Raw genomic sequence first — 27,835 nt, forward strand, 5'->3', positions numbered from 1 at the left:
GCGTCTTCCCTGAAAATGCCCAAGGCACAGATTTGTGTTTCTCTGAGCTCGACCGAGGAGATCTGGGATTTTGTCGTCCGTCACCCCTTGGAGACTGTACTGTTGTTTGGGTTTGACTCCAATGTTGTCATGGCGGATTTGATGTTTTGGTTTATGTCTTCCTCTTGTGGTCATCACTGGAAACTACATAATCAGATGAGTTAGGAGATATTGTGACAAAAGGAAAGTCCGTTAAGGTAATTAAGCCTAATTATCATCCAGATACACCTAAATAATTAGAATTTCATCATATGTAACTATTTAAAATGGTTATTTGTACTCCTGGCAGATTTAGGTTTACAGTAGTCTTTAAAAATGATTGTAAATAATTTGGTATTAACATTGGACTTTTGAGGTCTTTTGCATTCTGTCTTTTAGATTCTGATGACTTTATGATAGCAATTTATCCATGCTGCTGCTGATATTAGCTCAAACTGTGTAGTGATCTGTTCAAAAGTTTTCTAGAAGAAAGCAAGCAGCTACATCTCTTCAGTGAATATTTTCTCCCTGTCATTTGTGTCTTTTTATAGCCTGATTTCCCTTTCTTGTGGAATGGGATGATTTCCCCTGCGTCCTGCAACCTCTGGCTCTGGTGTCGTTCTCCACTAGGTGCAGATCTGGACTAAACAAATCTGCAACTTTTAGGGGGAGTGGAGCTTCAGAAAACATTTATTACTATTTGTAATTAAGTCCTTTAACTATTATATTATTTCATAAATGAATTACAGATTTAAAAGTACAACAAGAAAACTCCCTTTCATTCCCCCTTGCAGTGAACTCTGGGTAAACTATACCCTTTACCCTCTTAGTCCAGTGCCCCAGGCTGTAAGCAATAACCATCAAAGCAAACAGAAACAAACACATGAAACATATCACCTGATGTGTAACAAATCTATATAATATATGAGTTTCACTTTTTTAATTGAACTACTGACTCACATTTACTCACATTTTTCAACTGCACTTTTTACTTCCTTCCAATCATCTCTCCATTTATGCTAGAATGCACCTCTCTGGGAACAGCCAGCTTGTTTAGCAATGACCTTATGTGGCTTACCTACCTATTAATGGCTTGTTTCCAGGATTCTGCAGAGCTGTGGGACATGCTGATGAGGGAAGTCAGCCATTTGATTCTGGTGTGTTGGAAAAGGGACACATCTAAAAATCGCAGGATAGTTGCAATCAAGGACTGGACTTGGGAACCACTTTCCTTAACATGGCCACAAAATAACATTTCTGGATGTAATATCATAATACACTGAGAAACTGAAAGGGTGGTTTTCATTTGGCTAATGATTATTCAAATTAACTCATTTTGTCAGTCTTTAAGTATTAGGAGGAATTTTTACCCACAATTCTGTCATCACAATTCACAATAAATGCCTAAAATACATGGCTCTGTGTGTAATCGCTCCAAAAAATATGAGTTTCACATCTTTCAGTTAAATTACTGAAATAAATATACTTTTCAATGACATCCGAGATGCACCACTGTAATATATGCAAAAAAACATTTACTTTTGTTACTGTCTAAGTCACAAACTTTGAAAGAATAAAAGATATGCAGGAGCAATCATCCTAAAAAAGGTCGGTGGACAGATGGTATGGCATCAGGTCTTATTCGCTGAATTTCCAGTACAAGTAGAGTGAAACCACACTTTTAACATATGAGTTTTTCTGTTTATGGTCAACCCAAAGCATCACTAAAAGAAACTGAAGCCACAGATAAAACACACAGATTTACATAATAACAATGAAATTGAACAGTGTCATGGAATTGTTTTTGCAGCAAATGATAGTAAAAGAAACTGTGCTTCATAAGGGAGGCTGAGCTGTCTGTGGTCAGTGACATCATGGGACAGCAGCTCTTCCTCGTTCAGATCACGCAGAATGACTCACTGACATTCAGGTTACTGGAGGTTTTAAAAACAGATTATCTTGCTGAGCGTCTACACAGCCTTAATCTGTTGATTTTAGCTTGCAGATGCACAAATCCTTATTAAAAGCAAGAAGTTTTACAAGCGAAGGGCAAACTGAGGAAGTGACAGCTGAGATGCCTTCTTTGATGTTTAAAGACGCCTTTTGGGTAAGTAACTCCTTGTGGTCTTGTCATTGCTTAAGATAGAGAAGACAAATTTATATCAAACTTTCATTTATCTTGAGATTTTTAAGCTTTATGTTAACTATATTGTATTTTTACAGTGTGCAAAATATCCTAAATAGTTATAGAAGTGAGGAACACTGGGAACACATTGTTATAACACTGATGTAAATCACACACTCTGATTACTTAAAGCAACAAATAACTGTGTAGTTATAACCATTTCTGTTTAAATCTGAACACAACTCAAAAAGTTGATGCTATGGTGACATGTCACATATTTATATATTTTTTTGTCAAGTACAAATGTTAGTTCTGCATTTTTACCTCGCAGAGGCCTGAAGACAAGGAAAGGACATTTTGTAACAGCAGTTGAACATTGCTTGTTGCAGCATTTCTCTGTAGTTTGTCTCTGCTCTCTGAATGCAGGGATCTGATTTCACCTGTCGTGCTGGGTACGACGCCCTGATCCAGAGGCTACTCGACGGGAGGCAAATGTGCAAGGATATGGAGGAACTCTTGAAGATGAGGTGGATTTTGTTATTTATAGGGACTGAAACTGCACCCCTTAAAACTGCTGAGACTGTAAAATGATCACAGTTTCATTTTTTTGTTCAAAATCAGTCGTTGCAAAGAACACAAAAGTTCACGTGACTTTGTTTTCATCATCAATCTGAACCATTTAGCAGTTTAAAATTAATATTAAATTAATTGAAATTACTTTCAAGAAAAGGGAAAGAATAATCAGTACTGATTATTTGCTTGAAAGGAGTATATAACTCATAATCACACTGGAGCTAAAATAGAGCCATAACTCACATCTACATGTTCGTTGCTTAAAAACTGCAACACATTTTATGCAAATTAATACAAAAATGTTTCATAAGTAAAGTGAAATTTAAAATTAGAGCTTAATATATCTGTAACATGCAAGACTCAGCACTAATAGCCTTTAATTTAATTTAGTTTATTTCAGTTTATTTATATGGTAGCAATTCAGAACAAATGTCATCTCCAGGCACTTTACACAAAAAAGAGGTCCAAATCTTATCCAAAAATTTAGAAATATGTGTTTTATTATATCAAATCAATTCAAAACAATTCCATTATATATACAGATTTAAATATAGTTACATACATTCCAGTTTAATCGTAGATGCAACACATTGTGGTCCATTTTGGTTTATAAGTTCATTTGTTAAAAAGTATTCTACCTAAGGAAGCCCAGCTGGTTCCACTGGGTCATTTACTTTGCATCACTGGTAAATAGTAGTGACAACAACATGTTTTTAACTTCAACTTTGAGAATAAACCAAAATGCGCCAGTGAGTAATGCATGCATGGTAGTCAATAAATACCAAACAAAAATGCTCTGATTCATGCTGAATGTTTTACTGCATAGGGCAGTAGCAGAGGAAAAGTATGGGAAGGAACTGGTGACGATTGCTCGCAAAGCTGGAGGACAAACAGAGATCAGGTAAAAAATAGCGGACATAAAAAAATCCAATCAGACACTTAATAGTCAGTGTGTTTTGCAATACTGGCCATATAATTATCAAACAAGTTTGTTACAACAGTTAGTGATACATTTAGATGGCGATGAGACACTCCTTGACTGACCGCATCGAGCACCTATGGGTCACATTCTTTTTTGAGAATAGCATACGTCTGTGAGGCCCAGAGAAAGACAAAAAAAGCTTAAATGTATTTGTTTGCATGTATATATACTGTATGTATTGACTTCACAGTTTGCCCTCTCTTCATACTGTAAGGCACCACTTATCAGTTTCCTGTTCACTGTGAGAAGCAGCAGTAGTGGAGGAAGCAGCAAGCTAACTGGATAAAACAACCGCAAAAATACTTTTTTCAAACACAAAAAGTTGAAGAGTGGACCTGCATGGGTTTTAAACTCCATATTGTATTTGTATAGAGATAAAAATGACTTGATCAAGATTACAGAACTGCAGTTTACTCCTTTGCATTATTGCACAGGAGGCCACCACCAGAAGCCAAGTGCACTCATTTCCATCATTGCAACTAGTGGTGGCCTAGTGGTTAGAGATGCATTTGCATCCTGGAGAGTTCACAAGTATCCTGGTTTAAATACCAAGGCCTTCCACTCTGGGTCCTTGAGCAAGACCCTTATCCCCTGAATGCTTTCTGGGTGCCGCACAATGGCAGCCCACTGCTCCCTAAGGGATGGGTTAAATGCAGAGGACAATTTCCGCACACAAGAAGAATATCAGCATTATAGATGTAATATTTAGGTTTAAATGGTTAGTCCAGGTCCTTGTGGAATACTATTTCATAATCATGATTGTGATTTATTTTCCAGCACTTTGAAAGCGTCCTTTGAACAACTGAAAACACGTACGTCTGTATTCCCTGTGAAACAATTCTGTCAGATTATGCTGGGGCATATCAACAGTGACATGATTTACTTTGCTTTCTGCGTTTTTTATTACAGAAATAGAGAACATTGGAAACTTTCACATCCAATTATCTGATATATTGAAAGAGGAGGTGAAAAAGATTGAGACTTTCCGAGAACGTCAAAAAGAGCAGAGGAAAAAGGTACTGGGTAAATGTTGTTGCTTAGCAGTCAACTAACTAAAACCTAACATGTGAGTGATTAAAATGTTAGTTGCCAGATATTTTCACTGACACTTTGTTTCTTATCTGTTATTTCCAAAGCCATTTAAATCCCTTTGCACAAACTTAGCAGACAGCTGTGATTGCTTGTTGCTGGCTTTGCATTTTAGTCACCTGCAAGAGTTAATTCTGTGTTCTGAGGATAAATTATCTGTAATTTTCTTTATTTATAGTTTGAAAGCATTATGGAGAAGGTTCAAAAGAAAAAGGTTTCCTTGTTCAAGAGGACCATGGAGGTATGAGATTAGAGTAACTTCTCAGTGTAGGAATCAGTTTCCTCAGTAAACTTATTCCTTGAGAAGTTAAGTTTACTCTTTCCAAAAGCTTACAAAACTCAGACTAATGGATTTTAAATGTATAAACTATAAAATGTCAAATGGAGCGTTTTGACAGTTCTTGTGGGTAGATGTTGCATTTACTTTCTGTTTCTCTTTCCTCCAGTCTAAAAAGACCTATGAGGTGAAGTGCAGAGAGACTGATGAGGCAGAGTCAATGGAGAAAACCAATGTCTCAGCCAAAAACACTGAAAAGGTAAGTATGTACATACCTCAGCTTAGTAAAACTGATATCTAACATTTTTTTTCAAGGCAGCCACTACTTAACGCCCAAAATGGCTCATTGGCATAAACAATAAAATATAGATTAGAGAATATTTTTAAATAAAAGCGTTAAAACTAAAGTTCTCTCTGGTTTGAAGTACTGATAAGCTTTATATGCTTCAAGTTGTGCCATATGAAGGAAGTGTCATTTATTTACTGTGCTTATTTCTGCAGTTGTGCAATTAAGAGTGACTAAAATGGACAGCATTAGGAATGAGTCAAAGGGACAGTTCAGGTTGAGTTGTTTGGCTCATGAAGAGCCAAAGTTTTAGACAGGTGTGAAAAAATGCTGTAAACAAAGAAGGCTTTGCGCAGCGGTCAGACTTTACCATCATCAATGCAAGATCTTGGTGAAAAATTAATGCAACACTAAGTGGAAAAATAAATCTTGTGACATTGCAGAAGCGTATCGAAACAATGCCACAGCGAATGCGTGATGTGATCAAAGCTACTTTTTTTGTTTGGCCAGGTAGTGTCTGCCAAAAAAAAAATGCTCACACACTAACATTTCACTGGACCGCCTTTAGCTTTGATTACGGAACGCATTCGCTGTGACATTGTTTCGATACGCTTCTGCAATGTCACAAGATTTCTTTTTCCACTTAGTGTTGCATTAATTTTTCACCAAGATCTTGCATTGATGATGGTAAAGTCTGACCGCTGCGCAAAGCCTTCTCCAGCCCATCCCAAAGCTTCTCAATGGGGTTAAGGTCTGGACTCTGTGGTGGCCAGTCCATGTGTGAGAATAATGTCTCATGCTCCCTGAACCACTTTTTCACAATTTGAGCCCAATGAATCCTGGCATTGTCATCTTGGAATATGCCCGTGCCGTCAGGGAAGAAAAACTCCATTGATGGAATAACCTGGTCATTCAGTATATTCAGGTAGTCAGCTGACCTCATTCTTTGAATACATGATGTTGCTGAACCCAGACCTGACCAACTGCAGCAACCCCAGATCATAGCGCTGCCCCCACAGGCTTGGACAGTAGGCACTAGGCATGATGGGTGCATCACTTCACCTGCCTCTCTTCTTACCCTGATGCACCTGTCACTCTGGAACAGGGTAAATCTGGACTCATCAGACCATATGACCTTCTTCCATTGCTCCAGAGTCCAATCTTTATGCTCTCTGCAAATTGAAGCCTTTTTTCCAGTTAGCCTCACAGATTAGTGGTTTTCTTAAGGCTACAAAACTGTTCAGTCCCAATCCGTTGAGTTCCCTTCGCATTGTGCGTGTGGAAATGTTCTTATTTTCACTATTAAACATTGACCGGAGTTCTACTGTTGTTTTTCTTTGATTTGATTTCACCAAACATTTAAGTGATCGCTGATCACGATCATTCAGGATTATTTTTTTGGCCACATTTCTTCCCTGAAGACGATCGGTTCACACTATCCTTCCAGTTTTTAATAATGCGTTGGACAGTTCTTAACCCAGTTTTGGTAGTTTCTGTAATCTCCCTAGATGTTTCCTCTGCTTGATGCAGGCCGATGATTTGACGCTTCTGAAACAGTCTGTCATCTTTTTCACGACCACAGGATGTGTTTTTCAACATGGTTGTTTAAGAAATGAGAAGCAACTCATTGCACCAGTTGGGGTTAAATAACTTGTTGCCAGCTGAAACATAATCGCCCATGCAGTAATTCCAATCCAACGGGAGGCTCCTGCCAATTTGCTTAGTTAAATCCAGGTTGCAACTTTTATTTTGGCCAGGCATTGTATATATATATATATAATATGTATATATAGTCCAAGCTTCTGTGAGACATGGAGGCTTTTCATGTTTGTGCAATCCATATTTGAGAATAGAAAAAGTATGGCTGAACTGCATTTACACTAAGACATAGCCGTCCACCTAAACTGACAGGCCAGGCAGGATGAGCATTAATCAGAAAAGTAGTCAGGAGGCCCATGGTAACTCTGGAGCTGCACAGATCCACAGGACAGATTGACAGGACACCGTTTTCGTTGTGCACTGGCCTTTACACAAAAATGAAAAGGTTGCTGAATTGTTTAAAGAAAGCCATTAGAAGTCCTCCCTACACTTTGCTACAGCCTATATAGACAACACCTCAACCAAATGAAAGAATGTGCTCTAGTCAGATGAGACCACAATTAAACTTGGAACAAGTTTGTGGCAGCATCATGCTGTGGATATGCTTTTCTTCAAAGGAGACAGGGAAGCTGGTCAGAATTGATTGGAAAATGCTGGGAAGTTATTACAGAGCAATCCTGTAAGACAACATGTGAGAGGTTGTAAAAGACTTGAGACTGGGTTTAAGATTCCCTTTCCAGCAGAACCACAACCCTAAACTTACAGTCAGAGCTACAATGAAATTGGATCAAAGCATATTTATGTGTTAGAAGAACTTAGATTTAGATATTTTTTGGGAATCTGTTGCTATATTTATAAATAGATGTTGCACATCCCTTCTGACTAAGCTTCATGTAAATTGCATGAAGAATAAAAAATAAAAAATTTTCTGGATGTGCAAAGCTGAAAGAGCTGGAAGAGACCTACTCCAAAAGACTCGCAGCTGTAATGTCAGCAAAAAGAAGTTCTATAAAGTATTGACTCAGGGGAATAAAACGTACAAGCCGCACTTTTCAGATTTTTATTTGTATAAAATGTTGAAAATCATGAATCATTTTCCTTCCACCTCACAATTTTACATCATGTTGTATGTCAGCCAATGATAAAAAACAAAACAAATTGCTATTAAATATAGTAAAGTTTGTGGTGGTTATGTGACAAAATGTGAAAATTGCAAGGGGAATATTGCAAGGCACTGTATATTAGACATAGGATGATGAATTTACAGTTAATGAGGTGGAAATGTGTAAAACCACACAAAAGGTTCATGGATATAGTGAAGGAGGACATGCAGAAGGTTTGTGTCACAGAGGAGGATGCTAGAGATAAGGCAAGATGGAAGCAGATGATCTGCTTTAACGACCATTTAAGGGAACAACTGGAAGAAAAGGAAGATGCGATTAACTAGAAAAGCAGAACTGTAGCTAAAACAGTTTATTGAGTGAAATTCTCCCTATAAGTGCATTTAATCACAGGTAAATGACCCTCTCTAGTCTCTGAAATCTTCTTAAAAAACCTCTTACACAGTACATATATAATGTTCCTGTTTAAAATTTGGTTCACAGGTGCGTCACAGAGTCAAACAGTGTAGACAAGCGGCCAATGAAGCAGGTATGAGTCACTTTTCTTAACATGCTGTTTCTTTTTTTAAGCGGCAAACGGTACAGAAAAAATATGTTGCCATTAAGAAAACAAATTTTCTTGTAATCTCTTAAAGCCATCTGTCAACGTTTGTCTTTGTGCATTATTTGCTTCATTAGTCAGTTCAAATCCAGTTGGTTGACAAACTGCCACAAACTCATGCGTATTGTACAGCACTTACTTTATAAATTAAGGAAACTGACAATGCAGATGAGAAAAGAAGAAGTGCCACTCTTGAATAACTGCCTAAAGCGACTCAACAGTATCTGAAATTGGTGTCCTTAAGAAACAGGAAGAGAGCAACAAACAGACACAGGACCTGAGAAAAGCAAGTATGCATTGGTTGATTCATCTGCTGCATGGCAAGTTTCAGTCAACAGTTCTTTTCATAGGCCATTTGTGGTACATAATTCATACGTTCTGTGTGCCAAACGGTTTGGTTCTGTGCAATGTTTTGGCAAGTCGGTAGTCCGGTGCCAATGGGCCTGTTGTCCCCTGTTGTTACTTGTGTATTGTTTTCTACCACACTTATTGTATTCCACTACATTGACACTTACACATCACCTTCCTTTGATATTCTTGCATACAGCTCTCAGCCAGCTTCTTTAGCAGTGACCTTTTTTGGTTTCCCCTCATTGTAGAGAGTGTCACTGACTGCCTGCTGGATAACTGTCAAGTCAGTCTTCCTCCAAAATGGTCTGAAATCCTCAGGACTTATTTAGTTAACTCACAAGACAGTCTGCACTAAATTAAAATGTGATTAAAAGGAGGTTGGCTTAGGACAGTATTCAACTTTATGGAGATTCTACATACTAGCCTTTTGAGATCAAGTCCTGAAAGAAACTGATGTGCCCAATGTGCTTTGAACATACAGTGCTTTTAACCACCACAATAATATTCTAATTTCTTTGCAGAGAGGGTGTACTTGAACAACATCGATCAGCTCGAAACTGTTCGTCGAGACTGGGAAGAGACCCACAAAAGCACATGTGAGGTACTGCAGGCTGCATATTCCAGTTAGCGGCTTTTTATCTTATCTTAATTCACAATAAGAATTTGATTCCTAGACTAAACTTCAAACCACATCCTCTACCAGAAATAAAACCTTCCTATTGCTGACCAGTAAGGAAGTTCTCTTCATGTTGCATAGAGCACAAAACCTGAAAGGATAGAATAATTATTCTGATGGAGATATATGTAATATTATTTATGAAATTATTTTATATCCTGGCATGAGTATCATAAAAAAGTCTATATGCTAAATCATTAAGTTTGTTGTTCCCCGTTTTACAAAAGAAACCTTGTTGGATACATTTCAGGTCTTCCAGCAGCTGGAGGGAGACCGGATCAACGTGCTCAGGTGTGCCCTCTGGGACCACTGCAACCACTTCTCCTTGCAGTGTGTTAAGGATGATGAGGTGCTTTGTTCTATTTTAATCAGAAAATTTGTGCCAAAAAGTATCCTGATTGGATTTCATAAAACAGATGTTTAAAAGTGACACATTACTAAACCTTCAACCAGTAAATGATCATGTCAAGATTTTGCTATTGTCCACCAAATCTATAGCTTTCTGTTATGTCTTTGTAAAGCAATAAAGTGTAAGGATTAGCTAATATAAATATACACAGTCTTAGATGAACAAGAACATGTTATACTGCTGGTTTTATCATGGTTTTAAGAAAAAGGCAGATGCTCCTGTTGACAAATAAAACTTAACTTGTGATTCAGCAGCTTGTAGCACCACCTTCAGTAGCGTTAACTTGAACTTGTCTGTATACCCTAATCAGCCGATTCACAGCTTTGCATTCATCACTTTACTGTTTTTTTTCAGCCATTTTTTCAAAGCTCTCTGGAGGTTATGCAACATAATTTACATAGGGTTGAGATATGTACTTTGACTGGGCCATTGCAGCGCCTTAATTCATTTCTATTTCAGGCATTTTGTGGTAAGGTTACTGCTGAGCCTGAGATCCTTTTGTTGTGACCTAATTTGGTTAAAGCTTTAGTTGTTACATACGATGATGGGCTTTCACTCTTGAGTTGCTGTGGTTAAAGAAATGACTGCCTGGAGCCCAGGTCCCGTGGTTGCAAAACAAATTAAAAGGAAAAGTTCTCTACCACTGTAAATTTTATCAAGGGTTTTAGTAATATGTTTTATTTTTATATCCATCCAGCCTTTATATCTACTCATTCCCTGCAACGGGCTGTTGCCTGCTGTTGCTTATTTCCAGTGATCATTGGACAAGAGCAGGGATAAACTATGGAGGGGTCACCAGTTTATCACAGGCAACCAACCGTGCACTCCCACTTTGTGGTGCTTTGCACTGCTAGAAACACATCTGGAGGCTACAATTTAGCCTATTCTTTGTTGTAAAATAGCTCAAGATGGATAACATTTGTGAATAGCAATTTACAAGTCTAACCACAGATTTGTTTTATTGCATTTAGATCTGGACTTTGACTGGGCCATTCTAAAGCATTACTATGCTGTAACCCAAACCATTCCAGTGTAGCTCTGGCTCTACATTTAGAGTCATTGTCCTGTTAGCTTCCAGATTGATAAACTTTGTAGAACGCACAAGTAACATTTATCTTGTCAAGAGATTATCTCACCTGAGTGGTAGATCTCTGCAGCTCCTCCAAAGTTGCATTGGGCCTCTGGCCCTGTCTGTCACTTTAGGTGGATGGTCATGTCTTGATAGGTTTGCAGTTGTGCCATACTATGTCCATTTTTGGGTGACGGATTGAACAGTGTTTTGTCAGAGCTTCTCTACAACTTTTTTTCAGGAACTGACAGGTTATTTCCTTGGTTTTCATGGTGCTTTTTGTTCTCTAATGTAACAAAGCTGAGACCTTGACAGAACAACTATAGTTAAAAAACCTCCATGTGATCTTGACCCCCCTCACTTTTTAAAAAATGTTCTTCCTAGCAAGGAACAGGCGATCCTCTCCATTGTTAACAGCTGTTGTCAGATATTGTGCCTGTAAGTTTCAAGCATGCTGTGGGGCAGCAGCCTCTACTTAAGAAGCCTGGCCTCTACCAAACTGTGCTGGCAAATTGTAGGCCCATCTCCAAGCTGGCTTTTATTTCAAACATTTTAGAGAAACTTCCTTTCTCAGTTTAAGCCCTTTTTAGATGACGGTAATATCTTGGAGGTTTTTCTGGTTTTAAAAATAATCACAGCACTGGATCCGTCTAAGTCTGAGTTTTTTTTATGGCATCCTCATGGTAAATTATTCTGGTGAATATGTTGTTCTTCTTCTGAAGGATCTAACTGTTGCTAATGATAAAGTGAACCACAATATATTATTATCTCGTTTACCGCACCAAGCGAGTATTTGTGGTTCCCCATTAAACTGGTTTAGGTCCTATTTGGCAGACAGAGCCATGTGTGTTAAAACAGCAATTTCTGAATCCTCCACCGTGCCTCTATTCATGGGGTTCCACAGTGCTTATTGTTAGGTCCTTTGCTTTTTTCCCTTTAGCTGTTTTTTTTGCGTTCAATACTCAGGAAGCATGGGATCTTGTTTTTACTGTTACGCAGATGACAGTCAGATATATATGCCACTAACAAAATAAACCCTATCTGCTGAGTTTATGAAATGATCTCCCTTTTCATTTTATATGTGCAGCACTTTGTTGCAGCTGTGGTTGTTCTTTATAAATAAAGTAAGAAAGTAAGTAAACTGAAATTAACTCTTAAACAGGTGGACTTACTAATTCGGTGATGTCTGAAGGCAGTTCTATGCCCTGGATTTCATTTAAGGATATCAGAGTAAATACAAATCTGAAAAGAAAACTTTTCAGATTTTAAGAAAAAACCCTGAAAGCCATGCATCATGTTCTTCCCTGTCATGATTTCAAATTGATGAGCTGGAATTCGATGTACTTTTAGACAGAAAACACTTTCCCACATAAGTTTCCACATAAAAGCCATACTCAGTGAATTTTAAACTACAGGTCCTTCTCAAAATATTAGCATATTGTGATAAAGTTCATTATTTTCCATAATGTCATGATGAAAATTTAACATTCATATATTTTAGATTCATTGCACACTAACTGAAATATTTCAGGTCTTTTATTGTCTTAATACGGATGATTTTGGCATACAGCTCATGAAAACCCAAAATTCCTATCTCACAAAATTAGCATATCATTAAAAGGGTCTCTAAACGAGCTATGAACCTAATCATCTGAATCAACGAGTTAACTCTAAACACCTGCAAAAGATTCCTGAGGCCTTTAAAACTCCCAGCCTGGTTCATCACTCAAAACCCCAATCATGGGTAAGACTGCCGACCTGACTGCTGTCCAGAAGGTCACTATTAACACCCTCAAGCAAGAGGGTAAGACACAGAAAGACATTTCTGAACGAATAGGCTGTTCCCAGAGGGCTGTATCAAGGCACCTCAGTGGGAAGTCAGTGGGAAGGAAAAAGTGTGGCAGAAAACGCTGCACAACGAGAAGAGGTGACCGGACCCTGAGGAAGATTGTGGAGAAGGGCCGATTCCAGACCTTGGGGGACCTGCGGAAGCAGTGGACTGAGTCTGGAGTAGAAACATCCAGAGCCACCGTGCACAGGCGTGTGCAGGAAATGGGCTACAGGTGCCGCATTCCCCAGACCTGGGCTACAGAGAAGCAGCACTGGACTGTTGCTCAGTGGTCCAAAGTACTTTTTTTGGTTGAAAGCAAATTCTGCATGTCATTCGGAAATCATGGTGCCAGAGTCTGGAGGAAGACTGGGGAGAAGGAAATGCCAAAATGCCAGAAGTCCAGTGTCAAGTACCCACAGTCAGTGATGGTCTGGGGTGCCGTGTCAGCTGCTGGTGTTGGTCCACTGTGTTTTATCAAGGGCAGGGTCAATGCAGCTAGCTATCAGGAGATTTTGGAGCATGAAGTGCTTCCATCTGCTGAAAAGCTTTATGGAGATGAAGATTTCATTTTTCAGCACGACCTGGCACCTGCTCACAGTGCCAAAACCACTGGTAAATGGTTTACTGACCATGGTATCACTGTGCTCAATTGGCCTGCCAACTCTCCTGACCTGAACCCCATAGAGAATCTGTGGGATATTGTGAAGAGAACGTTGAGAGACTCAAGACCCAACACTCTGGATGAGCTAAAGGCTGCTATCGAAGCATCCTGGGCCTCCATAAGACCTCAGCAGTACCACAGGCTGATTGCCTCCATGCCACGCTGCATTGAAGCAGTCATTTCTGCAAAAGGATTCCTGACCAAGTATTGAGTGCATAACTGTACATGATTATTTGAAGGTTGACGTTTTTTGTATTAAAAACACTTTTCTTTTATTGGTCGGATGAAATATGCTAATTTTTTGAGATAGGAATTTTGGGTTTTCATGAGCTGTATGCCAAAATCATCCGTATTAAGACAATAAAAGACCTGAAATATTTCAGTTAGTGTGCAATGAATCTAAAATATATGAATGTTAAATTTTCATCATGACATTATGGAAAATAATGAACTTTATCACAATATGCTAATATTTTGAGAAGGACCTGTAGTCTATGCTAAACATTTAAATGCAGGGTTTTTGTTAAACATTGCAAGCTCTGAGGTCAGAGGGGTGTTTCTGTCATGTACACAAATGGGAAGATTGAATAACTTATTTTGAAGTTTCATCAGTCTCAAATGGTGGAACTACAAATTCTTTGCCCTTGTAGTTTCTCCTAATAACATTTACAAAGATTTGATGATCATCACTTGATAAATCTAAATTTGATTTGACACCTGGATGCCATTCACACTCCTAATTATAAATGGAGGCTGGAAGACTGTTCTTATTTAAAACATGCTGTCGTATTATATTTTGGCTTAAAGTTTGTTAATTTAATGATTGAACTGACCTCATTTTAAAACCTATTAAAACAGTTAAAACTACTGTTTTGCTCTACAACATCTTCCTGTCAGAATAAACACTTATTGTTATTAGTCAAGTAGATATAAAAGTGAATGAATTTTGTTTTTTATTAGTTACCAAGCACATACTTATTGTGAACATGGTGTGACAGTACACTGAGGTGACCATTTCCTTCCGACTCAAAATGAAAGAGTGAAAGTAAAAACCATCAGGGCTCAGTTCTGATTTCCTGCTCATTCTACCTCAGCTTTACGAGAAGGTGAGGAAGCTTCTGGAGCTGTGTGACATCACCACAGACAACAACTGTTTTATAGAGATGAAAAAGACGGGATTGAAGCCGCCAGGTGAGCTAAAGACAAGTTGCACAAAGAAATGAACAGGATTTACAGTGCTGCACCACCTCTGACGTTCTTTTCTTTCAGTTTACTCTAAGACAAACATTAACAACTCTCAAATAAGCAACTTATCATTTTTCCAACAGATCCCATACTGTTTGAAAGCTACTACCCAGCTGGGATGATGAGGAACAGTAACGGCCTAGCTTTTTTTTCTCAAGAAGACATGTCACAAAGGTACGACACCAAATAGCATTGTGGTGAATCAAACGTGCAAAGGGGAGCTCTAGTCCAGTATCTGGTTTTTAGTAGCAGTTTGGTGAATCTGAGGAAGCCACTGTGCGCATCCTAAATGTCTTTATGTTTATCTGGATCACAAAGGAGCTCCGACCCTCTACTCAGAAGCTCTCTGAACATAAATACTGAAGGTCCCATAAATTCACGACCAAGCCTGGTCTCTGTTTCAGAAAGTAAGTGCAGCTCTCTTATTTGTATATTAACATCTCAAATTAGATGTCTGCTATTCAATCAGGCCAGTTGTCTTGATGTATTAATGTCAGAAAAAAGAATATAGCTGTTGAAACAACTGTGAGTTATTATCATTCATAACTTCTTATCCAGGTGAAATGTCTGATAATGGATATGCACCCCTTCCGCTATTAACCCCAGCAGATGATCACTTCTATGTCGTGCTTTATGAGTACAGAGCACAGGTGATCTCCATAAGACACAAACAAAACTAAGCAACAAACAGTTTTATATAACACAGTTACTCTATTTTATTTATTTATTTATTTGCATTGCAGGAGCATGATGAACTTTCTGTAAGCAGAGGGGACATAGTTCAGGTCCTGGTGAAAGGAGAAGATGGCTGGTGGACGGTGGAGAGGAATGGGTACAGCGGGCTGGTGCCGGGAAACTATCTGGACAAAATCTGATCCAGCACATCGACACCAAGCAAAACTACAGACATATTTAACCAATGAAAGCTTCTAGATACTGTATTTAATCCGTTTTCATTAAAAGCATGGCTAATTATGTTACTGAAACCTGTTTACTGCCTGTAAAAAAGAAGTAAAGTTCCAGACGACGTTTGTGGGAAAAATTTAATTTTATATTATGCTGACACAAAAAGTTATTTCTGTGACTAATTTGGTCTGGCAGTCATGTACAGCTAACAGTGCTCTTGGGGTCCTCAGGTCAGGACAGGGCTCTAACAGTGGCGATTACTCTAAGACTGCAAGGGAAGCTTTGCTTCCCCTTCTTGAAAGACCAGCATCCACCACTGGGCTCTAAGTAGCTGTATATTTCACTCATGAGTCTGGCCAGCTATGTTCTTAAGTTAACATCTTCAGACACATTTTTAGGTTTCATGGTTAGCAGCTCTACAACTGTGATCTGTTTTAGATGCAGATTTCATGAAAACGTGTGAGCAGCATGGTGAAGAAACAAAAACAGAAATTTATATTCCTGCTTCAGTCCCCTTTTGGGCTACACAACCTTTGAGGTACAATGCATTTCTGTCATAATCTGCCATGTTATGCTTTGTGTGTGTTTACTTTTTCAGTCAGGTGTTTTTTCTGTTCCTCCAGATTAGTAGTTTATTTCAGTTTTTACCTTCTAGATTCTTGAGTTTCATGTGTTTATTTATATTTTCCTACAGATCTACTTTTTCCATTGGTTTTATTAGTCTAGTCTCTGCCTCCTTTCGCTCTGTTCCTCAGTCTCTGCCTCCCAGATGTAATCAGTCTCATTTCCCCTCGGTTCCCTGCAGCCGGTTCCACACCTGTTCCATGTTTCCCTCTGATTAATTGCCTGCCTCTCTCATTGGTCCATACTCTAACTCCCACTACATATAAGCTTGTTGGTTTTGATTGTTCCCCGCTGGTTTCTACGGTTTACGCTCCTGATGTTACCAGGTTCCGTATCCATGTCTGTGTTCTGGCTTTCTCTGTAAGTTATTATTATTATTAAAAGGAGAAACCAACTCGCCATGCTGCTCCTGAGTGTTCATCTGCACTTTGGTTCCAAAGAAACCAGAATTTAACTTGATAATTTCTTGACAGAGCAGGGCATTCTACGTTAGTCACCCTAAAATAAAATTGTAATCCTGCAACCTTACGAGTTCTGTGCATTCCAGAGGTTTTATTTATCTACAATACTGGGATAAACTACGCTGTAAAAAAAAGGCAAACTAAACTACTTTCTTTTATCAGCTGTATTTAAAAAAATTTGTTAGGAAAATCTTTATAGCTCATAAAGACATATTAGAATTTTCTGCACCACATAAGGAAGTGGGGTTTGACTTGTAGTGTTTTTAAATGACCTATCAAGTACTGAACAGTGTTTCTGTCTGCATTTGCAATTGTATTATTTTCTTTTGTTCCTATATATTTTGTTAGTTATTAGCACAGTTGCAAACATTGCACTTGTATTACCACTTTGCTTTGTCAATCTAGTTAAGTTTAACAGCTACAAAATAGGTTGTGTGAACAGTAAGTATAACAATAATTTGGACATTTAACCATTTCAATCTTTCAAAGCAAGGTTTTTTTTTTTTTTTTTTTAAGTATGCTGCAAATTTAATTAAAATGCATTTTCTCTGTACAATGTATTGTGGTTGAGTTTGCAAATAAAAGAAGACCAGATGAAATATTTGAGTTTATTTTTCTCCAGTGTGTTCTTCGGTCAAACGTAACTTTTAAGTGCCTCACATTGTTTTCTTGCAGCACTAGTCATATCTATGGGATCAACTTAGCAGCCCAAAAATAACAGCACAAAACTTCACAAACATGGTAAAAAATAGCATTTCATAGTTCTTTGCATCAGGATTCTAACTAGGAAAACAAACTGAAGTCATCTTATGAATCTAACAAACTGAATGTATACTTAAGCATTCATGTAACACTGCTGATGAATTATACAAATGGCACTGCACTTTATACTGACTGGCAATGGCTCACTTGTGAAGCCTGATTCAGAGAACATCTACACCGAAACAGAAAATACATTAATTACAACCTAAATATCTAAGAACAAATAAAGAATACATAGCTGCAACAAAATGAATAAAAACAAAAAATCAACTTTGCTTTATTACTCATAGTAAAATATCTTAAACACTAACTGTATGGTTATAAAAGCAGAGAAATACAACTAAATAACTAAATGTCTCAAGGGTGCCGGTCATTGTGCAAACATTCCTCACAACATTTCCAGTCATATCTTCATAGATGAGATCCAAAAATCTTTCTTCTTCCTGACTGGATAAACAGAAATTTCAACACACGTAAACTATCTGCAACAGTAATTTCAATTATAAGCCATGTACAGCTTTGGCTTTTGTACAGGGCAGGATTCAAAAGACTAAAATAAAACTGCAACTCAGAAGGCGTTGTAATAAATAACCGTTTTTTTTTTTTGAGACCACAAACTAAAACCCTCATTGCCAGTGTTCGCTACTTTATCATGAGCTGTGCAAGGTGTGCTTGAGCTGAAGTATGGCTGAATCTAGTGTGAACATGTCTGGTGAAGCTCCCGGACGTTTTTTTTTGACGTTTTTGTTTTGTTTAATTTTACTAAGAGCAGTGCCAGTTGGGCTATGTCCTTCAAGCGTAGCTGTTAGTGGTGACCAGCAGCTCGTAGGCTGGATCATGACTCCTCCTGCACAGCACCACACAGGCGCAGAGCATGCCCAGCATCTGCAAGCAGGAAACACACAAGGTCAAGCATATCTTAAGACATAAAAAGCAAATAAAGGCTATACTAATTATGTTTTGTTAGTATTACTTCACAAAAATGTTGGCAAAACCTACAAATAGAAGAGGAGTTCATATTAAATTGTGTTTAGTGCTGGAACTGTTCTTCCTGAGATGCTTTTTAAACAAATAAGGTATGGATCCTAGGAAACCGAATGACTCAAAAGTTTTGCATGAGTACATTTTGCATAGCTAATAAGCATTTGCTTGCAAATTTCAAAAATTTCAAAGCCTTTTCCACAAATAATGTGTCATTTACCAACTAAAATTCAGCTGAAAACACACAAATTTAATAGGAAGGGGAAAAAACCTGGATTAGTCTAATAACAAAAGTTTGTATACCCTTAAACTAATACTTTGTCTCCAATGTCAACGTTTAGCTTTGGTACTAAACATCCTTTATAATAAATCTGATGAACCTGAAAAAAGGATTTAGCTTTCCCTTGTTGAATTTTCCAGATATTTTTTCATGGACATTTATCAGGATTACAAAAGATTCATGACTGACAAAAACAAGGCAGGAACTTATAAAGGGCATGGCTGCGGAACTGGAGGAGCTGTAGGAGTTTCCGTCAAGAACTGGTTGTGTTCTACATGTAACAACAATCTGCCTTGTTCTCCACATACCTGGACTAAAGAGCAGGGTTGCAAGAAGGAAACCTTTTCCACTTTGGACCACAATTCCAAAAGGTAAGTTTGACAGAAAAACAACAGAAACAGCCTTTTGGTCATTTTAAATGGACCTGAGGTTTTGCCGATGTGGATGAATAGGATCGACATATGTGGAAAAATGTTTTGAAATCATTTACTATGGTCTTGTTTTTGTACAACACAAAAACCTGCCATTTACCAGGGGTGTGCTTACATTTGAGATCCATTGTTGCATAACATTTCTGGCTTTTCATGTACTTCTCACCTGTATTGATGCAAAAGTTAACGCTGCCCAGATGACATACATCATAATCTCCTTCAATTTCTTTACCACAAGTGCTTCACAGCCCTAGTGGAGAAAATAAATGACATGGGATGGGGTTTTACATGTAGCAACACTTCCTGGACAGAAAATATGGTCAGTGCAGCTCAGTTCTCAGTGTACCTCTTGGTAGAGATCCGCTGGTCGGGTCAGAGTGCCGGTACAGTTGCTGATGCTGGGCTGGCAACAGCTCACTGGGACGCTGTTGTTCTTGGACTCTTTAAACCAGCGTGTGTTCCTCCAGTCAGAGTAGTTGTGAATACCACAACAGTGAAGCTAGGGGCAAATAATCAAGAAAAAAAAGAGAAAAAATAAATTGTACTTTTTTGTTTTTTTCACTATCTATAAAAATGCTCATAAGCTAATGAAATAGTCCACTGAATTTTGGATATTTCCTCACCTGCCTCTGCACATAGTCAATAGCCCGACTGGGAGCGTCTGTGTTGGGGCCGCTGTACTCATTGTAAACCTTCTGGATGGAGTGATTCACCTCATCTTCTACCTGCAATGGTCCGACAGCCCCCATCAGTGAGAAACTATCAGTAAACGTTACAGAGATCTTTAACTTTATCCACTCCACAATCTTTAACCCACCTTAACGGAAACCCGTCTGTAAGAAAAGGAGCCTGTGCTTACCTTTGCCCTGTAAATGTAGCCGAGCACAACCACCACACACTCCGTCACAAACACCAGCAGGAGGATCGCAGCAAACTGAGATGGCGAGAAACGATGGGATTAGTCAACTGAATCTGATTAAAAAGAAATATCAAGATAATTTCAAATGATTTCTTAATTCAAAACTGGTGTCTCTACAAACATCTAAAGGGATTTGTTAGTCTTTCATAACATGTACAGCAAGTGCAAATGATGTGTAAAAAGTTTATAGGACTCTTCCTCACTATTAGACATTTTAACAGTAGCAACGGTCTCACCGGATGCACCTGCTTCAATCTAGCCAGGAGGTATTTTTTCCCACAAATACGATTTTCAAGAGATTTGCAGTGAAATTGTAGTAAAAAATGGAAAATCTGTCAAAAGAACTAACGTCAGAAGATGTTAAAATGGTTGCCCCACTTTGGAGTCTAAAGCTTGACATTAAATGTTAAAGTTCTTCAACAATAGCAGAGTAGAACCCCACTATAATTATGCTGGTTCAGATTTCAAGCAGTTTGAGGCTATGATAGCAGATTCTTTAACAGAGGTGTTTATTAAGTTATTTCACTGTGTCCTTAAAAAAATCAGTGGGTATTTGGACCCTAGTCCAGCGACGACTGTTTGGGCAGCAACTACAGGGGTTGGACAATGAAACTGAAACACCTGTCATTTTATTGTGGGAGGTTTCATGGCTAAATTGGACCAGTCTGGTAGCCAGTCTTCATTGATTGCACATTGCACCAGTAAGAGCAGAGTGTGAATGTTCAATTAGCAGGGTAAGAGCACAGTTTTGCTCAAAATATTGAAATGCACACATTATGGGTGACATACCAGAGTTCAAAAGAGGACCAATTGTTGGTGCACGTCTTGTGACCAAGACAGCAAGTCTTTGTGATGTATCAAGAGCCACGGTATCCAGGTAATGTCAGCATACCACCAAGAAGGACGAACCACATCCAACAGGATTAACTGTGGACGCAAGAGGAAGCTGTTTGAAAGGGATGTTCGGGTGCTAACCCGGATTGTATCCAAAAAACATAAAACCACGGCTGCCCAAATCACGGCAGAATTATATGTGCACATCAACTCTCCTGTTTCCACCAGAACTGTCCGTCGGGAGCTCCACAGGGTCAATATACACGGCCGGGCTGCTATAGCCAAACCTTTGGTCACTCATGTCAATGCCAAACGTCGGTTTCAATGGTGCAAGGAGTGCAAATCTTGGGCTGTGGACAATGTGAAACATGTATTGTTCTCTGATGAGTCCACCTTTACTGTTTTCCCCACATCCGGGAGAGTTACGGTGTGGAGAAGCCCCAAAGAAGCGTACCACCCAGACTGTTGCATGCCCAGAGTGAAGCATGGGGGTGGATCAGTGATGGTTTGGGATGCCATATCATGGCATTCCCTTGGCCCAATACTTGTGCTAGATGGGCGCGTCACTGCCAAGGACTACCGAACCATTCTTGAGGACCATGTGCATCCAATGGTTCAAACATTGTATCCTGAAGGCGGTGCCGTGTATCAGGATGACAATGCACCAATACACACAGCAAGACTGGTGAAAGATTGGTTTGATGAACATGAAAGTGAAGTTGAACATCTCCCATGGCCTGCACAGTCACCAGATCTAAATATTATTGAGCCACTTTGGGGTGTTTTGGAGGAGCGAGTCAAGAAACGTTTTCCTCCACCAGTATCACGTAATGACCTGGCCACTATCCTGCAAGAAGAATGGCTTAAAATCCCTCTGACCACTGTGCAGGACTTGTACAGGTCCTTCTCAAAATATTAGCATATTGTGATAAAGTTAATTATTTTCCATAATGTAATGATGAAAATTTAACATTCATATATTTTAGATTCATTGCACACTAACTGACATATTTCAGGTCTTTTATTGTCTTAATACGGATGATTTTGGCATACAGCTCATGAAAACCCAAAATTCCTATCTCACAAAATTAGCATATCATTAAAAGGGTCTCTAAACGAGCTATGAACCTAATCATCTGAATCAACGAGTTAACTCTAAACACCTGCAAAAGATTCCTGAGGCCTTTAAAACTCCCAGCCTGGTTCATGACTCAAAATCCCAATTATGGGTAAGACTGCCGACCTGACTGCTGTCCAGAAGGCCACTATTGACACCCTCAAGCAAGAGGGTAAGACACAGAAAGAAATTTCTGAACGAATAGGCTGTTCCCAGAGTGCTGTATCAAGGCACCTCAGTGGGAAGTCTGTGGGAAGGAAAACGTGTGGCAGAAAACGCTGCACAACGAGAAGAGGTGACCGGACCCTGAGGAAGATTGTGGAGAAGGGCCGATTCCAGACCTTGGGGGACCTGCGGAAGCTGTGGACTGAGTCTGGAGTAGAAACATCCAGAGCCACCGTGCACAGGCGTGTGCAGGAAATGGGCTACAGGTGCCGCATTCCCCAGGTCAAGCCACTTTTGAACCAGAAACAGCGGCAGAAGCGCCTGACCTGGGCTACAGAGAAGCAGCACTGGACTGTTGCTCAGTGGTCCAAAGTACTTTTTTCAGATGAAAGCAAATTCTGCATGTCATTCGGAAATCAAGGTGCCAGAGTCTGGAGGAAGACTGGGGAGAAGGAAATGCCAAAATGCCAGAAGTCCAGTGTCAAGTACCCACAGTCAGTGATGGTCTGGGGTGCCGTGTCAGCTGCTGGTGTTGGTCCACTGTGTTTTATAAAGGGCAGGGTCAATGCAGCTAGGTATCAGGAGATTTTGGAGCACTTCATGCTTCCATCTGCTGAAAAGCTTTATGGAGATGAAGATTTCATTTTTCAGCACGACCTGGCACCTGCTCACAGTGTCAAAACCACTGGTAAATGGTTTACTGACCATGGTATCACTGTGCTCAATTGGCTGGCCAACTCTCCTGACCTGAACCCCATAGAGAATCTGTGGGATATTGTGAAGAGAACGTTGAGAGACTCAAGACCCAACACTCTGGATGAGCTAAAGGCCGCTATCGAAGCATCCTGGGCCTCCATAAGACTTCAGCAGTGCCACAGGCTGATTGCCTCCATGCCACGCCGCATTGAAGCAGTCATTTCTGCAAAAGGATTCCCGACCAAGTATTGAGTGCATAACTGTACATGATTATTTGAAGGTTGACATTTTTTGTATTAAAAACACTTTTCTTTTATTGGTCGGATGAAATATGCTAATTTTGTGAGATAGGAATTTTGGGTTTTCATGAGCTGTATACCAAAATCATCCGTATTAAGACAATAAAAGACCTGAAATATTTCAGTTAGTGTGCAATGAATCTAAAATATATGAATGTTAAATTTACATCATGACATTATGGAAAATAATTAACTTTATCACAATATGCTAATATTTTGAGAAGGACCAGTATATGTCATTCCCAGGACGAATTGACGCTGTATTGGCCGCAAAAGGAGGCCCAACAACATACTAATAAATTATTGTGGTCTAAAACCAGGTGTTTCAGTTTCATTGTCCAACCCCTGTATGTGAAAGTTGTGTGTGTATTCTGCAGTTTTACTTAGTTTTCACACTTCAACCATAACCTTTCACATGCTCATGTTCCAACCATGACTTTTAATAAATTTTATTGGGGTTTTATGTGATGAACCAACATTGCATTGCACATCATAGTAAAGTGGAAGGAAAATGATACGTTTTCCTAATTGTTTTACAAATAAAAATCATAAAATGGATTGAACCTCCCTTTACTCTGATACGCCTTGTTGAAATATTTGTAAGCAATTGCCCTTAAAAGTCACCTAATTAGTGAAATGTCCTCCTGTGTCTAATTTAACCTCAGTATAAATCCAAATGTTCTGTAAAGGCCTGAGAGGTAGGTTTACTATGTTTAGATTTTATTTATTTTTTACTTTTCTCCTCACAAAACATTCATATATCTAGTGTTTCGTTGCCAATCTCCACGATTGCATTTCCATTGTTCCTCATCTTCTATAATTGATTTTCTCTCACTTTTAACTTCTTATCGTTTTATTGTCCAAGTTCTTATTTATCTATTTCCTTAATTTGATCATTTTATTGTGTGTCTTGTGGTTCTTTTTCTGTCCTTCTGTTTTTGACCAACATGTATTGCACTTTGTGTTACACCAGACTGTATAAAGGTGTTCTGTAAATAAAGTTTGATTAATTGATTAGCAAACAAAAAGCATTATGAAGATCAATAAACACAACAGACAGGCCAGGGTTCAAGAGTTGAAGCTGTAAAAAAGATGCAAAAGGTGGTTCTGCAAACTATTATTTCTATCTGGGGGCTGAAAACATATTCACGCATCACTTTCAGATTTTTGTTAAGTAAAATAACATTGAAAACCATGACAACTGCAGTATGTGTCATTATTCTTCCACTTCACAACTGTGCTCTACTTTGTGTTGGTCTCTAACAAAATAGACTGAACCTTGTGGTCTTTACCTGACAAAAGGTGAGAAGGTTCAAGGGGTATTTACAGTTCTGCAAGGTACTGTACAAGTAAGCAAATCAGTCAACAAGTATATTCATTTGTTCTTTCAATATGTTTCACTCTGGCCCTGAATGACTGCTAGGTTTATATTGTATTGACTGAATGCTAGCATCAATCAGTGCTGGCAGCTGTTTCTCAATCAAAAGCTTTTCACATAATACACATGACTCATTTGTCTGTATTTAAGTTTTAACAAAGCGCCCCCTGAGCTCCTCCAGCCACTGAGCTACCTTCAGTTGGTAATTCATGCTGCTGGGGAACACAGATGCCAGAAGACAACCCAGCAGCAGCCCCTCCTCTAAACTCTGCCAACCAGTCATTTTTCTCAGTCTTTAAGTGAAAAGGATGAGCTCAAATTCTGCAAAAAACATCCCCTTCTCAACTGTTTTTAGTCATTAAAGAGCACATACATTCAAATCACATAGTACACATTCACACACACCCTCACCGCCAATGAAAACCCAACTAGAAACAAAAAGGAACAGATAATTATTCTACCAACACATTTAACTCCAGTTTGCATATGCTTAATTAACCGCCACCTTAATAAAAAAAAAAAAAACAACGTTGTGATTAACAATGCACATATTTGCAAAGATCATAAACATGGATACCTGACTAACCTATCACTGAAATCGCAAATATTTACGATGGTTATAGTTCAACTAAACTGAGATAGTTTTGCCTTTCCAAAAGTAGAGTTTTCGAACACTGCAACTGACTTACTTTGCAGACAAGACCTAATAGTAGATATGAGCCGATTCTCACAATATAATAACCATAACAAAAATTTCATGTTTTTACAGATTCCATAATATTTCACAAAAAAATCAAAGGAAAATGCCCCCATCTCTCCTAAAAAAGAGATTTTAATCTAAATTAGGCATTTTTTTTACCTGTACAAATAAAGGATAGAATCATTTGGTGTTATTTAAAACAGAAAAGCTACAATCATTTTACTACTGCTAAGAAATAATCATACTGATTATTATGGTTGTAAAAAATATTAGCTCTAGCATTTATTTTTAGGTATTTTGATTTTGATATGTAGACTAAGAAAAAATGAAACACCCACTAGAGTCAGTTGAAGTTTAATAGTGCTTATTGATTGGAATATCGTACCGCTGCAATGTTCTGCATATAATACAGCAACACAAACAACAAGCTGGTACCAGTTGATCTGTTAAAGTAGAGCCTGCAGTCTTAATAGTGGATGGATTGCTCCACTTTAGTTTCTGCACCATGACAGGCGGTGTTTTTTACAACCATAGGCTCCAATCCGGTTACTCCCTTCTTTGGTATCTCGTTATGAGTACTTTAAACACTAGGCAATCTTTGATTTTGCAGTTTTGCCTTTGTACTCTTAATTAACTGATGTCTACTTAATAGTATCAATAAGCAACAGTAATTTGTGACTTAGACCAATAAAGGCTACAATTACCCCAATAAAGAATTGAAGTGGTGGCCCATTGTTTGTCTTCTCCCCTAGAATCCAGTTTGCCTAAATGTGCCTCTGGCCACAGCAGAGGCAGCAGGACGGTCCAAATTGGTAGAAGAGGTTAAAAGATGTAATTGCTATGTGCTGTTTAGAGGATATGTGAGGATTCATGACTCAGGGCGGTCTTGTAGAGGTAGAAAACATGTAAGGAAGTGATCAGGGGATGAGGTCTGGGTTGAGCCAGATTTAAAATTTTTAGATCCCAGAATGAGGAAGAGAGTCTATAAAAAGCATTTTCTGGAATACATGTGGGTTTTTTGAGGATTGAAACTCCTGGAGCAGATACATAAGACAAACCTGCAAACTATCATTTTCACCCGATCAGCATTAGTCTTCTGCATCACTAAATACACATGGAATATGCATCTGCTATGCAATTTTTTAAGTCAAAGCTGTGGAAACTCACTGTTGCCAAGCCACAGGAGCTCTCACGTATTGTTGCACAGCAGCCAATCAGGCCGATGATGAACAGAAGAGTCCCTACACCTATGATTACAATGGCGGGAATCAAAGTGTACACATCCTCAAAGAAGTGGTCATAGTCGTCATATGTGATGAACACATAGGCTCCAATGTAGCACAAAATTCCAGCAGCAGCCTGCAGAGAGAGACAAAGGGACAGGGATCACAGAAAGGGCAATACTGTACTTAATTTAAATCAGAGAAGGGATGTGCTATAATATAGGGGATAGAAAAAACAGTTATGTTACAGGAATAATATCTTAGCTACTTTCACTGATGTTACTCAGAAAGCCAAATAAAACATTTAAACCTCAGGCTATTTCTCTCTGGTGCAAAGTTTCATTAAATGCACTCATGCTCTGTGGATCTGATAATCCTGGAGGTGAGGTCAGCTGTCGCTACCTGCTGCATTACATCACTGCTGCCAAGACTAGCGCTGCATCAACACAACACAAGCAGATATCAGAAAGCTGCCCAAAGCACGATCGGCTCTCCAATTGACGCCGATGGCCCCACGGTGATGCTAAAACTGGCAAAATGTTCACTGCGCCCCGCCTTATAAAGAAGCGCTTCGGCAGGGCGCAGCGCATCTCTGGCGCAGTGTGAAGCTAACGCTCCCAATCCCGGCCTCATCACCGGGATGCTGCACATTGTTCCACCATCTGTCGTTTTCTTACCCAAAATATGAGATTGAGAAAAACCAGGACGGTTTTGGACGACGTAATCCCGCACTGACCCATTGTATCGCGAGCAATTCAAACAAAACCTGTTTTGTTATTATTATTTGTGGTAACAATTCTGGTGAACCTGCACCTTTCCCGTTCAAATAATAAAATGGCTTCAGTCTGGTCTACCTCACCGTGCAGATTCCTCCGGGCTCGACCAATGAAATCGCCCCAAACAGAGGGTGGAGGTCACGTGCTTATGCTGACATCACGATTCAAAACCAACAGCCAGAAGGCTTTCCAAACTGATGAAACTTGTGTAGGTCCATCTCAATAGACTGGAATATCATCCAAACCTTGTTCCACTTTAGGAAAGCAACGCAAAATGTAAATGTAAATGTTTTAAGGATTCATTATCCACAGAGTGATGCAATTATAGTGTCTGTTTCTCTCAATTTTGACTATTATGGCTTATAACTAA

At 38.9% G+C, this 27,835-nt stretch overlaps 2 protein-coding genes and 1 long non-coding RNA gene across 4 annotated transcripts; 1 reads left to right on the plus strand and 2 right to left on the minus strand.

The window, feature by feature from the left end:
• The first annotated feature begins 104 nt into the window (after positions 1 to 104).
• On the plus strand, positions 105 to 17,510 carry LOC124866872 (proline-serine-threonine phosphatase-interacting protein 1-like). Of its 2 annotated transcripts, XM_047362892.1 has the most exons (18): positions 105 to 236; positions 570 to 648; positions 1,122 to 1,948; positions 2,017 to 2,125; positions 2,570 to 2,670; positions 3,543 to 3,617; positions 4,476 to 4,510; positions 4,608 to 4,714; positions 4,966 to 5,028; positions 5,234 to 5,323; positions 8,554 to 8,599; positions 9,544 to 9,623; positions 9,949 to 10,047; positions 14,763 to 14,859; positions 14,997 to 15,087; positions 15,232 to 15,320; positions 15,472 to 15,563; positions 15,657 to 17,510. In XM_047362892.1, exons 3-18 carry the CDS (start codon positions 1,893 to 1,895, stop codon positions 15,786 to 15,788), a joined length of 1,362 nt encoding a protein of 453 aa, XP_047218848.1. In that variant the 5' UTR covers positions 105 to 236; positions 570 to 648; positions 1,122 to 1,892; the 3' UTR covers positions 15,789 to 17,510. The 2 variants fall into 2 exon arrangements, with proteins under 2 accessions (XP_047218848.1, XP_047218849.1); XM_047362893.1 differs by lacking the exon at positions 1,122 to 1,948.
• On the minus strand, positions 971 to 2,607 carry LOC124866876. The gene is made up of 2 exons (XR_007037941.1): positions 2,468 to 2,607; positions 971 to 2,154 (listed from the first exon to the last, which is right to left on the minus strand). It is a non-coding gene; the product is annotated as an uncharacterized LOC124866876 (long non-coding RNA).
• Positions 17,499 to 27,538, minus strand: LOC124866873 (tetraspanin-3-like). The gene is made up of 7 exons (XM_047362894.1): positions 27,367 to 27,538; positions 26,634 to 26,825; positions 20,218 to 20,292; positions 19,982 to 20,083; positions 19,705 to 19,857; positions 19,525 to 19,608; positions 17,499 to 18,551 (listed from the first exon to the last, which is right to left on the minus strand). Exons 1-7 carry the CDS (start codon positions 27,427 to 27,429, stop codon positions 18,459 to 18,461), a joined length of 762 nt encoding a protein of 253 aa, XP_047218850.1. The 5' UTR covers positions 27,430 to 27,538; the 3' UTR covers positions 17,499 to 18,458.
• Between the last annotated feature and the right edge of the window lie 297 nt (positions 27,539 to 27,835).

Source organism: Girardinichthys multiradiatus, chromosome 4 (assembly GCF_021462225.1).
Source record: "Girardinichthys multiradiatus isolate DD_20200921_A chromosome 4, DD_fGirMul_XY1, whole genome shotgun sequence".
Classification (NCBI taxonomy): Eukaryota; Metazoa; Chordata; class Actinopteri; order Cyprinodontiformes; family Goodeidae; genus Girardinichthys; species Girardinichthys multiradiatus.